This window comes from Phyllobates terribilis, unplaced genomic scaffold (assembly GCF_046119375.1).
Source record: "Phyllobates terribilis strain yellow unplaced genomic scaffold, ASM4611937v1 Scaffold_13__5_contigs__length_258822181, whole genome shotgun sequence".
Classification (NCBI taxonomy): domain Eukaryota; kingdom Metazoa; phylum Chordata; class Amphibia; order Anura; family Dendrobatidae; genus Phyllobates; species Phyllobates terribilis.
This window is the reverse complement of record NW_027362773.1, coordinates 130,489,778-130,503,771: the sequence shown is the minus strand read 5'-3', so window position 1 is coordinate 130,503,771 and position 13,994 is coordinate 130,489,778. Positions and strand designations below refer to the sequence as shown.

Genomic DNA, 13,994 nt, shown 5'->3' with positions numbered 1-13,994 from the left:
CATGTGAATGTAGAAGCTGTAGAAATTGAGATGTCGGTTAAGGGGGAAGGGCCGATGGCATTCAGTACTGGGTCTCGCCAACTCACAGACCCCATAGCTGCTGTGTGGACTGCCACTATTAGCAGTATGCCACTGATTTCATGCCCAAGTGATTCTTCTACTCTTCAAAGATTAAGAATGCCGCTGTATCGACTGATGACTTGCTATATGCAACCTTTCAGCATTGGCACTCCAGGTGGTCTCAGGTCTCATTTCTTGTCCCCCCTGGATTGGTGTTTGGATGAAATGGCTCCTTTTTATGACATTACGCACAATAAACCTTTTGGAAGTGCTGTTTTTGGGAAGCTCCAGAAAGGTTTCAGTATATGCCGGGAGATTTTCCATCTTCAGCACAAATCAGGTAGAACGCCTCTTTTTTTTTCGTTACATATCGAGAGAGTTGCCAAGTGTACATAGGATCTATATGGATTTGTATACTGAGATGCCTTCATCAGGCATGTTTACATCGTTGTGCATTTATCACCATTCTTTTTTCATGTGAATGGTGACCTATCGTCCCAATAGATTCCTGGGGCCATGTTGTGATTGGAACCTTTACAACCCGTACGGTTATCGACGCAGCTGATATCTATAGTAAGAGACAATAATTCTTAACATCTGATTATATACACTGTACAAATGTGTCATTTACATGTTTATTAATTGTTGCACTTTACATTGTACACGTGATATATCATGGAATAATTACAGTATATCGCTTTTACACATGAATAAGAAACAGATAGAGATAGACTGGAGAAGGCCTCTGTGTGACATTGCAAACCATTTTATTTAACATGGATGTTTGACAGTTTTCTGAATGCTCGGCAGAAGGAGTGTCGATAAGAAGGCGGCCTAAGAGCTTGCCAACACCACCAGAGATAACTTGTTTCTACTTGCTTGATATAAAAATATATTTGCTATACCAGGGTGTATCCATTGGAAGAAAAGACTGGAAAACTACACGCTACACGTTACAAATTCTAATATACCGCGACAATCCTGCAAGAAAACTGTGAGATCCAGCTATGTTCATCGATCGCTGCTATGCATCCACATACCATTTCCTTTATCACTTTGTAAAAATTGTAGTCATTAGCGCTTTCCTATAATAGGGCTCTGGGAATAAATATTTTTTTTTTATAATGGGGAGCAAAAGCAGAATGCTTAGCATACAATTGCATATATTGGGGCATACATTATGGGAGTATATATTGAAGCTGCTGTAAAAATGAGGCTTACTAAGTGATAAAACTAGTATATATAAAAAATATTATAATAAATAATGTCACTTTTGCTCTTCTGACATGGTACGTGTGTTCGACAATGGCAGCATATTTACAATGATCATACTGATAGAAATATGTCATTTTCTAAAAGACAGATAGTAAGTATATTGTTATGTTGAAAACGTAATATGTTTAAATGGACCTTTAAAGGACCTTTTTGTTTTACCTGTTGTGATTGTCAATTTTCCCCTGAATCTGGTGCTGCTTTTCTTTTGTTCCTGCTCCTCTCTATACCCGAGTTATGGCCTTTTCTACCAGTTATGGCCTTTTCTACTCTCTATGTAAATACAGTCTTTTTAGCCATATAGGTGTGATCCTCTTGTAAGAAGATGGGAGTTGTGCCCATGTTCCGCCTTGTTGATATGTGATGTGCTGTATTATTATGTTTTACATTGTTGTGTAATAGAGTTGTGTTCTGCCCAGCAACAGGTAGTGAGTAGTTATGGATAGATTTAAGAGTTGGGACTAGCCCAGAGAGGGATGAGCTATGTAGCAATATCAGAGATGACTTCCTGGTAGTGAGGCAGACAGGGCCTAGCTTGCAGCTAGAGCACACCTTTGGTCTGAGTACTCAGCAGAGCCGCATGAGTTGGGTGTCCCCAAAGTGGTTGGAGACCGAGGCAGTGAGTAGCGTGATCCTGAGCAGAGAAAGGAAAAGCAATAGAAGGACAGAGTGAGTTATCGGAGACAGAACGCCTAGCAGTACGGCCTCGAGTTTGCCAGACAGAGAGGTAACGGGCGAGGATGGAACAGGGAGTGTGAGGTGAAGAGAGTGCCCCAGGTGGTAGTTTCAAGGTGTCGGAAAGGGAAAAAGTTAAGTAACGGCCATAGTGGGAAAACTAGTTCGCCTTAGAGGAAAAGAGGACGGGGAACTACAGGTTGAGAATAGGAATCTCAGTAACTGAACCGGGGCGTGAAAGACGAGTACCTCACCCACCGCCCCGAGCCACGTTACACTCTCAAAGACTACCAGAAAAGTTGAAGACCATTCCCACTTGGCTAAAAAGACTGCATTTATATACAGGGAAGAAAAGGTCATATCTCAGTAACATAGAGGCGCAGGAACAAGAGAAAAGCAACACCAGATTCAGAAGAACAGCGGCATTTACACAAAGTAATACAAAATTACACATATGTAACAAATGAAAGGTCCGTTTTAAATCATTAGTTTATGCCGCAGAGACTTTCCTGATACTATAACAGCATACAATTAGTTGTCCAATAGAAGACGCTGTATACTAGTATACATATCCTGCTCAGTACTTCTTTCCTGCAATATGTCTGTCCACCTCTTCTCCTTGCGTGCTTACTTGGCACCCCTACAATAATAGGAATATCCACCACGTGCCCTGGGATTCAGAGATGAAAACTTCTCTTATTTACCATTCATTGCAATGAAGGGCACAGCATGAGGGAACACATTTATAAATACGGACATACACATTATAAATAGAATGTAGTCTTCTAATTGCAATTACTTAAAGGGGTTGTCCATTACTTAGATAATAATGGACTATCCTTAGGAGCCTGACTTCCAGCACCTCCACCGATCAGTATCTCCTGCAGTGAATGAAAGCTGCAGTTCAGCACAGCTCCTTACACTGTGCGCTGAATTTTCTCGATTATGCCTTTTCTCGGGTACGCCATTCACTCCGATAGTAGTTGTGCTACACTACCTGATAATGGCCTTCTGATTTTAATGCCCTATCGTAAGGGTGAGTCATCACTATCTAAGTTCTGGATGACCCCTTTAACATCAGGTATCTTAAAAAGGACATGTCGCCAGGTCTAAGTTGACCAGGTTTGCTCTTATTTTATTCTTCCTTCTCACCTGAGCATTCCGTTTCTTTTTTAAATTTGTAAATTTGCCATATGGTTCCAGAGATACGGTACTTTTTATTTAGTGTTAATATTTATGGTCTTTACCAAGGAGACGATGTTTTCGGGATCCTCGGGGGCGGCTCTTTAGGCTGTTTTATATAATTACCCTCTGAGCACCATACAAATTAGCACTAAATAAAATGACCCACATTTCTAGAACCGTATGGTGGATTAAAAAACAAACAAACACAACAGCATGTGGGAGCAGCAGGAATAAATTAAAGAAGCCCAGACCCATTTTTTTTTATCTAATAATCCCTCCTAATTACCTATCTATTAACGTGTAAATGAATTGAAATACTTTCCGATCACTGTCTTCTTGTGTTTCTAGAGTCGTTCCGGTCCTAATTGACAGCTCCTCTTCTTTGCTCGTTGTTTGGGGTGAAGCCATTTCCTTCAATGTAAGACTATGGAGCCTCAGAACAAGGTTCCTTAGACTTATATTGAGAAAGTGACTTCCTGTTCACACATAAACTCCTGTGTGATCCAGTTATTCTGCTTGCAGGTGACACGGGCCAGAAGAGGACCACAGTATCATTGCAAACCGGGGAAGATGGTGATTGGAAAGTATTTTAATACATTACACTGCATTACATAGACAATTAAGATGGATTATGAAATAATAATTTTGTTGGGACTTCTTTAAAGAAGCACTCCCATCCTCTTAATATATTTCAGTCATCATATTATACAGCACTGTGTACTTACAATTGCTCATTTTGCCTTTCTACCCAGTTAATTCTTCTCGTTTCCATTAGGTCTATGACATCATGTGATTAAAAACTGACTAGCTGAATCCCTCTAAGCTCTATGTAGAAACAGGAAGTCTCTTTTCCCTGCATGAGTCATCATTAGAACTTCAATAGTCCCTGAAAAGGGGAGGAACGGAGCCGTTGGGTCAGGAGATGAAGAGAGGGTGGAGTTCGGCAGCCAATGACTTTGAAGTCATGTAGGGTTGTAGTTCTAATGATGATTCATGCAGGGAAAAGAGACTTCCTGTTCCTACATAGAGCAGAGAAAAAAAGAAGAATTAACTGGGTAGAAAAACAAAATGAGCAATTGTAAGTACATAGCGCTATATAATATGATGATTGAAATATATTACTGTAATAGGATAAAACTTTGATGGGAGGAGTGCTTCTTTAAGAGAAAAAAAATGATTACTTACAACCTGATTACAGATGCTGAAAAAATAGCTGGAAATGCTTTCAATGAGAGAACTTGGTTCTTTAATGTATCATATTATTTTTATATTAGTCACATTGTTCAGATAAAATGTCAGGAAATATATTAGTTTCGTCATACTTTTTCTCCAACGGAACAATCTATCTGGAAATGAGAGTGACAGAAGCTGGTGGATAATTAAAATGAAGCATTAAACAAAACTAAGCGAATCATTTTCATGAAACCCTCTCCTTGTCTAACAGATAATATACAACTTTTTTTTTTTTTTATTTCACATACATGTTATACCTGGAATACACACTCACACACATAAAATATTCACGTTATAGGCAAGTAGTGTTTATTATCAGCGAGAGACTATTCATTGATCGTAGAGCTCCAAGTCGTTTAGAAGGGTATTTAAAATATTTGTTAGAATTAGAATTAATATTGGAAAAAGAGCTTAAGTCACTATTTATATAACTTCTCTTATTTTTTATTTATTTTCTTTAGTATTATTTTTTTTTTTTACTTTCATTAAAATAGTTGTGTACTTCAGTTGGAGAAACGGAAGAGTAGTGTGGGCTATAATAAAAATAACAGGTCTTCTTTTTAAAGCTGGCCTTATATATCAGTTTTACTAATGAGGATGCAGTTTTACCTCTTTTTGTGTACACATCTAAAATTCTGCTTATCTCGTTAACAAGAACATAAAGTATTAATATTATTTTGATTGGTATAGTGCTGAATATTTATTTCACTTGTAATGCTCGCAAACTTTGCATAAATCAATAGTACAAACGCATATAAGAAACTTTGTAGTACATTGTCTCAGAGAATTCAGTTTCTATCTCCACTTATGAGCCACTTCTTTCCCTCTCCTCTGCCTCTTCTAAGTTAAAAAAAACAGCTCAAATCCATATTGGCGAGACGGACTGCCAGCACAGGAATGCGTCAGGTTACAAAGCATATAAAAGTTTATTTAGAGGAGAGGGGGAAGGAGGACCGAGGAGCACTCAACACAGTGAGATACCAGAGGCAGGCACAGGCAGATCATGCTGCAGCTTCTAGGGGTTTTATTTCACTTCAGTGCTGGATTCACAGCCACACAGCACAGTATTGTTTTATAATGTCTTTTATGCTGCTGCCACAGGGAAAGAAAAACAGAAATCCGCTTCTATCTGTGTGCAACAGGAAAATAAAAGCAGAAATCCGTCTCTCTGTGTGTATGGGAGACATCATAGCAGCTTGTCTCCACTCCCTAGCTCAGAGACAACTGAAAAGTAGACATAGAGCCTGCAGAGGAGGAAACCAGTGAAACATGCAAGATACAAGTCATAATGGATAGAAATTGTGTTATTCCTCATGTACACACAACATCCTACTCTGAAAAGTTACCTGAAACTGCAGCCACCACTAGAGGGTGCTAAGGAGCTTACTGCATACAGTTTATATGATCAACCTGAACTGAATACAGATCAAAACCATCACTGATTAATAAAAAAACAAAACAAAGAAACATCACTAGAAAATGTCCTCTTAGTTGAGCTAGAGCTATTGTTAAGAAAAATATTTTTGGAAAAATATTGTTTTTGACATATATATATTTTTGGAACACAAATGTTGAATTTCTTGTTGGATTGTTTATTTTATATCACAATAATCCTTTTTTTATTTCCATTGTTAGATTTCATTAGTTCTGCCTAGTTCAAGCAGAACCCTCCTCTGTAGCAGCATCTTACGCTATTATGTGCATGGTAGAAAAACGAGCAGAACAAGGGATATTTATTATTAATCTGCTGAATGATATGACCAACTACATGCCCTTCATTTCCAGTGGAATGGAGATTTTTCAACATGCCTCGCAAAAGACCCTTGGTAAGACTGTCTCTAATGCCTCGGCAAAAAAAAATAGTTTAAAAAATAAAAGTACATACATATAAAAATAATACTTTCATGCAATACTTATAGCTCTCTTCCCTATTCACCCTTTAACTCCTAGCAGGACAGTTGGCCTCATAGGCAGCGAAGAAAGCAAAGTGTTATAGAGATGATATATATCCGTGAGATATACAAACATAAATATATGCATTTTATATATATCTATACATACATGCAGATATCATCTAGCAGGTTCTGCTACTGACAAATGCTTACAAGCAATGATGTTTGGTGGTGGAAATTCTGCAATCCCCCAAATTCCCCACTAGAGGGCCTTATAAAACGTGCTGCGCATCTATGTATACATTTATATATGTTTCCTGCTGAGTTCCTTTTTTTTTCTCTCGAGCTTTAACAAGTTATGAGTGTCAAACCATAAACCTTATACAGCCAGAGGCATAAATATCTGCAGCGAGTGATTTTGCAAGGTTACGTGGGTAGAGAAACGGAAAGGGGAGATCTTCTGCTAGTTGGTGCCTTCAGCCTTCTCTTGACGTCGTTTCATGATTTCCTGAAGTTCTGATTCACCCTGACTTCTCTGCAAGAGAAAAAAAAAATCAGAAAAGGGATCAGTAAGGGCTCATTCAGACGTCAGAGATTTTTCTCATATGCAAAAAAAGTTTTATCATTGTGTCCTCAAGAGTTTGATCAATGTCAGTTTTTACCATCAAAGTGGTCAAACTTTGATGGTAAAAACTGACATTGAGCAAACTTGGAGTACTCTGAGGACACCAGAAGGCATTGCTTTACCTAGACTAATCATCCCACTAATCATGGTGTTGTGCCCCTATGACATTATTTTTAGAGCGGGGTCGCTGATCCTCTTTGCAAATCTGAGCCTTACTGGCAATGCGCAGTGAAGCCGGTGGACGCTCCCTGGCTTCATTGGCATACTGCTCATGCCCAGCGAGGCAGCAGAGACACAGCCAGCTGTTACCCCCGGCTCACTTGCTTTCTTGTGGCAGAGTCACTGCTGCCTCCCTGGGCATGAGCAGTGCACCGATTCCCTTTGCTGTGCATTGCCAAGGTGGCAGAGACTTGCAAAGAGCCAGCGGCGATACCGCACTGGCATTATGACATAACTGTGTTTATTATTCATGTACTATGACATCAGTGTGTATTATCCCCACACTGTGACATCACTGTTTGTTAACTCTGTACTGTGACATCACTGTGTTTATTATCTCTGTACTGTGACATCACTGTTTATTATCTCTGTACTGTGACATCACTGTGTTTATTATCCCTGTACTGTGACACCACTGTGTGTATTAACCCTGTACTGTGATATCAGTGTGTATTATCTCTGTACTGTGACATCACTGTGTTTATTATCCCTGTACTGTGATATCACTGTGTTTATTATCCCTGTACTGTGACATCACTGTGTTTATTATCCCTGTACTGTGACATCACTGTGTTTATTATCCCTGTACTGTGACATCACTGTGTTTATTGTCTCTGTACTGTGACATCACTGTGTTTATTATCCCTGTACTGTGACATCACCGTGTTTATTATCTCTGTACTGTGACATCACCATGTTTATTAGTCCTGTACTGTGACATCACTGTGTTTATTATCCCTGTACTGTGACATCGCTGTGTTTATTATCCCTGTACTGTGACATCACTGTGTTTATTATCCCTGTACTGTGACATCACTGTGTTTATTATCCCTGTACTGTGACATCACCGTGTTTATTATCCCTGTACTGTGACATCACTGTGTTTATTTTCCCTGTACAGTGACATCACTGTGTGTATTATTTCTGTACTGTGACATCACTGTGTGTATCATCCCTCTACTGTGACATCACTGTGTTTATTATCTCTGTACTGTGACATCACTGTGTGTATTATCCCAGTACTGTGACATCACTGTGTTTATTATCTCTGTACTGTGACATCACAGTGTTTATTATCTCTGTACTGTGACACCACTGTGTGTATTATCCCTGTACTGTGACATCACTGTGTTTACTATCTCTGTACTGTGACATCACTGTGTTTATTATCTCTGTACTGTGACATCACTGTGTGTATTATCCCCACACTGTGACATCACTGTGTTTATTATCCCTGCACTGTGACATCACTGTGTTTATTATCTCTGTACTGTGACATCACTGTGTTTAGTATCCCTGTACTGTGACATCACTGTGTGTATTAACCCTGTACTGTGATATCAGTGTGTATTATCTCTGTACTGTGACATCACTGTGTTTATTATCCCTGTACTGTGATATCACTGTGTTTATTATCCCTGTACTGTGACATCACTGTGTTTATTATCCCTGTACTGTGACATCACTGTGTTTATTATCCCTGTACTGTGACATCACTGTGTTTATTATCTCTGTACTGTGACATCACTGTGTTTATTATCCCTGTACTGTGACATCACCGTGTTTATTATCTCTGTACTGTGACATCACCATGTTTATTAGTCCTGTACTGTGACATCACTGTGTTTATTATCCCTGTACTGTGACATCGCTGTGTTTATTATCCCTGTACTGTGACATCACTGTGTTTATTATCCCTGTACTGTGACATCACTGTGTTTATTATCCCTGTACTGTGACATTGTGTTTATTATCCCTGTACTGTGACATCACTGTGTTTATTATCCCTGTACTGTGATATCACTGTGTTTATTATCCCTGTACTGTGACATTGTGTTTATTATCCCTGTACTGTGACATCACTGTGTTTATTATCCCTGTACTGTGACATCACCGTGTTTATTATCCCTGTACTGTGACATCACTGTGTTTATTTTCCCTGTACAGTGACATCACTGTGTGTATTATTTCTGTACTGTGACATCACTGTGTGTATCATCCCTGTACTGTGACATCACTGTGTGTATTATCTCTGTACTGTGACATCACTGTGTGTATTATCCCAGTACTGTGACATCACTGTGTTTATTATCTCTGTACTGTGACATCACAGTGTTTATTATCTCTGTACTGTGACACCACTGTGTGTATTATCCCTGTACTGTGACATCACTGTGTTTACTATCTCTGTACTGTGACATCACTGTGTTTATTATCTCTGTACTGTGACATCACTGTGTGTATTATCCCCACACTGTGACATCACTGTGTTTATTATCCCTGCACTGTGATATCACTGTGTTTATTATCCCTGCACTGTGACATCACTGTGTTTATTATCTCTGTACTGTGACATCACTGTGTTTAGTATCCCTGTACTGTGACATCACTGTGTGTATTATCCCTGTACTGTGACATCACTGTTTGTATTATCCCTGTACTGTGACATCACTGTGTTTATTATCTCTGTACTGTGACATCACTGTGTGCATTATCTCTGTACTGTGACATCACTGTGTGCATTATCCCTGTACTGTGACATCACTGTGTTTATTATCCCTGTACTGTGACATCACTGTGTTTATTATCTCTGTACTGTGACATCATTGTGTGTATTATCCCTGTACTGTGACATCACTGTGTTTATTATCTCTGTACTGTGACATCACTGTGTGTATTATCCCTGTACTGTGACATCACCGTGTTTATTATCCCTGTACTGTGACATCACTGTGTTTATTATCCCTTTACTGTGACATCACTGTGTTTATTATCCCTGTACTGTGACATCACTGTGTGTATTATCCCTGTACTGTGACATCACTGTGTTTATTATCTCTGTACTGTGACATCACTGCATTTTTCTCCTCCTTGGAGGAAGGTGGGGTCTATATGTTATGTTTCCATGTGCAGCCCTCCCTCTGCATTAGAGGACAAGGGGAATTGGATATATTGTGTGTTCACCTTATCTAAGGTAGCTAGCTCACCAACACCACAGTGGATGTAAATGTTTAATAATGACCTTATTTACCTCTAATTGGGACTTTTGTACAGCCAGCTGACTGTAGACCCTTGCACCTTCTTCTCCACAAACTTTCTTTAGCTCTTCTTTATTGAGAGAGAAAAGTTGTACTCCATTTAATATGCCCAGCTGTCCTGAGGTTCTGTAGAGAAGGGACAATATCCATTAAAGTTACATGACCACTATAGAACGACCATTACTGGCTCATATATAAAGTGTTCACATTGTCAAGCATGTCATTATCACTTGTGTTACACTATTCTATCCAGTAAATAAAATGTACTTTCGATTGTAGTTGCATTTCTGGTAACCTTTAATAGAGCTTTTATGCAAGGCACAAGCTACTCCAGTTAAAGGGAATCTGTCTATTTTTCTATGTAATTTAAAGCAGCACAATGTATGGGGCTGAGACCCTGATTCCAGCGATGTGTCACTCACTGGGCTGTGTGCTACCATTTCAATAAAATCAATGTTTTATCAGCAGGAGATTATTACAAGACTAGGTGTCACGTGAATCCTAGTCAACTGCTATGTGTAACCCCGCCCCCACACCTGATTAGCAGCTGTCAATATAAAGTGTACACAGAAAGGGGCCAATCAGCGGTATGGGCGGGGTTATACAGGGCTCAGCATTCTGAGCTCTGCTAGATCTGCAGCAGAGAAAACTGTGAGAGTATTAAAATGACAGCAAGCAGACCAGCAAGTGACACATCGCTGGAATCAGGCTCTCAGTACACAACTCCAATCTAAGCAGAGGAGGCAAACAGAGTGCACCAGGTATGGTGACTATACATGAGTAAGATACAGTCACTTTTCTGTCCCATGATGTTATTGCCAGGGAGTGGTAGCGGCCTCTGCAGGTGAAGTTTAGTATTACATGATGGCCTTTTAAATTAATGTCCCACTGTGCAATACATAGACAAACGTGGTTAATGATGTCCGACAGACAGTAATTTATAGAAGTAGGGGATATAATACTGAGGACCAAGCCGAAGTGAGAATACAAGCCCTGGTTTACAGTTATACATCACTGCCATATTTGCGGAGGACCATAAAACTGTGATTTTTGTTACTTACCCTTGACTAAAGCCCTTGGCATCAAGCCAAGCTTTGACTTCCTCTGGCTCTGAATCGAAAGTTAATGGTACATGCACTTGTTGAGGTTTTGGTACAGCAAAATTCCTTTTAGGTCCCTGCTGCGTTGTGAGCTTCTTCAGGAGTTCATCGTTCAGTTCATCCATATTGTGAATTATCTCTGCAAGAAAAACAGACCTGTTATCCACCGTCGACACCTTCACCCTTTATTATAAACTAGCAATTGACAGCCCATTAATGCAAAGACTGAAATGAAACAGGTAACAACTTTGTAAAACGAAGCGCGTCGGTGCACAATCACACAATTCCGTGAGTCCAACAACCCAGTTTCAAGAAGAATTCCCATGGAATTGGCTGTTATTATTTGCACATTTGGTTGCTGTAGATCTGTTATCTCTGGTTTTCCTTACTTCTTAGTTCCTAGGAGGCGAGATGAAGAAAACTAAATTCACCATATACATAAAAGATCTCAGGGAAACTTACGCTCCTTCTTGTTGTTTGACCATCCAGACGTCTCACTCCCCCATTTGTCACCAGCATAACTACCAGGAATCTTATATACTGGGCTAACGGGTCCTCTGGAGCTTGTATCTCCTTTGTATTTGGGTGCAGCCTGAACATAAACCAGATAAGCATTAAAAAGGGCAAATAAGGTTACACTCAGTGTCAGACTGAATAACATTGGGCCCACCAGAGGATTTGATTCTGAGGGCCCACCTTTCTCCCCCGCTAAAGAGCCCCATAGCAGCTGCAAGGTTTGCACTATGAACTAGAAGCCATGGCCCACCGGAGCATTCTCCGGTTCTCTGGTGGGCCAGTCCAACCCTGGGTTTTGCATGCATGATTAATACATTTATTTTGTAGTGGTACACTTACACTGTGACCGTCCAATTGATCGGTTTCATCAGTAGACACTACATCTAGGATATTATACGGGACATATCCCTCCTGCCCAATCCTGTTTCTTAATTTCCACCACTGTTTATTGTCCTCCAGAATCTACAAAATAAGAATTAACGTTCTAAGAAATGTGGATTCTCGATGGAACTATTTTTGATGTGTTTATTATTTTTTTTTATTGAAACTTTTGATTATAGACAGTTCTTACCTCCAGGACTTCATCTCTCAGCACTGAAAGCTCGGTGGCATTTCGAGCGGTGAAATCGTAGCGAATTTTGGCGCATTTCTGTGGCTGTGCCGGTACTGGTGCATCATAACTGTTTATAAAGAAATACATAGGTATACCCTTATTGTTTTCTACAGTTTTATATATTTTTATGGGGTGGAGGAGAGTCCACAGAGGTGGTTGCCTAAGGCTCCAAAGTCTATGGGAGTGCAAAATTTTGCCCACATTTTCCCCCACTGTCAAGTGAGTGGTGCCAACAAGCCTTGCTGAGTGCCCACCTGGCGCCGTCTCTGCAGATCACAACATTTGCAATAAACTTTTCATCATCTGCTGCTCTCTGCATAAGCATCGACCATCGACAGGCTAAACAGTTAATGCAATGGCGGACTCAGACAGAAAAGGGCCCCGGTGCAAGAACAATATATGGACCCTTTGCAGTCCAATAGTTCTGTTCTAGTAGGCAGTGATAGTGTAATAAAATGTAAATAAATATAACATAAGAAATGTAATAACATAAAACTTTATAAAATATAATTCTTATTTATTTTTTATATTTTATATTGGATTTAGCAAAATAATTGTTGGGGGACAAGGGATTCAATACTGGACTGGAGGAAGGGACTCGAGGAGAGCTAAGGGTCCACACGTTGGGGGGCACAAAACACTTGCTCTGCCTCTGCCGGTGGCAACCCATGCCATGCCACTGATATGAGTCAGTATTTATGGATCCGTGCATAAGGCTGGTTGGCATACACACTGATTAAACAACACATTATTACCACTCACCTTGCGAGTTTTGGGCTTGTGCTATACTCTGGTTTTATTTCTACAGGAATGGGCTGCTGTTTGAATGATGGTGTCCTATAAGGATTACCGTTAGGAGGAGGAAACTGAAAGACAATATGAGGACATTACAGCATCATCATCTCTGTTTTTTTTTTAACAATTGAGCTGGCAACATAATAAAATAGAAAAAAATATATATCTTACATTGTTCCTTGGTCCAAGGTTTTCCATTGGCTTTGGTGGATACTAAAAAAGGAAATCATTAATTATAACGGGCTACCAAAACAATGGAATTGGAAATGGTGAGCTTTGTAGCTGGAGACCTTTTCGCTTTCCTGACTTGTCTCTTTTAGTAAATATTTGTGTTTCTTATGAAAAGACAAAGCTGATAAATGTTTTCTTATGTTTTCTTATCGGTTATTCCACCTAGGAATATGCAACTTCTTTTGCCATTTCCATTGTCAGGGAAATATATACCCTCAAACAATTAGTCTAGTTCATGTTAGAGAACAAAAATGTTTTTTGAGTCTTTAGCCCTAAAGTAAAACTTCTGCTTTGTCTACATGGTTGGTGAGGGGTAGTGATGTGCGAGTATGCTCTGTTAACCCTTTCGGCGAGGATGCTCAGGTCCTCGCCGAGTATCTTCAGTGGTGCTCGGTATTATGTTTTCGTCACTCAGGGCTCATGATTTACGACTGTTTGACAGCTTTAATACGTGTGAGGAATGCCTAAGAAACAGGCATTCCTCACATGTATTAAAGCTGTCAAACAGTCGCAAATCATGAGCACTGAGTGACGAAAACA

General features: G+C 39.7%; 1 protein-coding gene across 2 annotated transcripts in view; it reads right to left on the bottom strand.

Annotated features, from left to right (window-relative positions):
- Nucleotides 1-681: 681 nt before the first annotated feature.
- The window catches only part of EPS8L2 (EPS8 signaling adaptor L2), a 174,074-nt gene continuing 160,761 nt past the window's right edge, over nucleotides 682-13,994 (bottom strand). For both annotated transcript variants that reach the window (XM_073658667.1, XM_073658668.1), the window contains 8 exons: nucleotides 13,395-13,436; nucleotides 13,191-13,294; nucleotides 12,387-12,495; nucleotides 12,155-12,277; nucleotides 11,762-11,891; nucleotides 11,261-11,438; nucleotides 10,193-10,325; nucleotides 682-6,852 (listed from right to left, as the gene is read on the bottom strand). In XM_073658667.1, coding sequence (XP_073514768.1) covers nucleotides 6,781-6,852; nucleotides 10,193-10,325; nucleotides 11,261-11,438; nucleotides 11,762-11,891; nucleotides 12,155-12,277; nucleotides 12,387-12,495; nucleotides 13,191-13,294; nucleotides 13,395-13,436 — 891 coding nt within the window. In that variant the 3' untranslated portion in view covers nucleotides 682-6,780. The remainder of the gene's footprint in view (nucleotides 6,853-10,192; nucleotides 10,326-11,260; nucleotides 11,439-11,761; nucleotides 11,892-12,154; nucleotides 12,278-12,386; nucleotides 12,496-13,190; nucleotides 13,295-13,394; nucleotides 13,437-13,994) is intronic.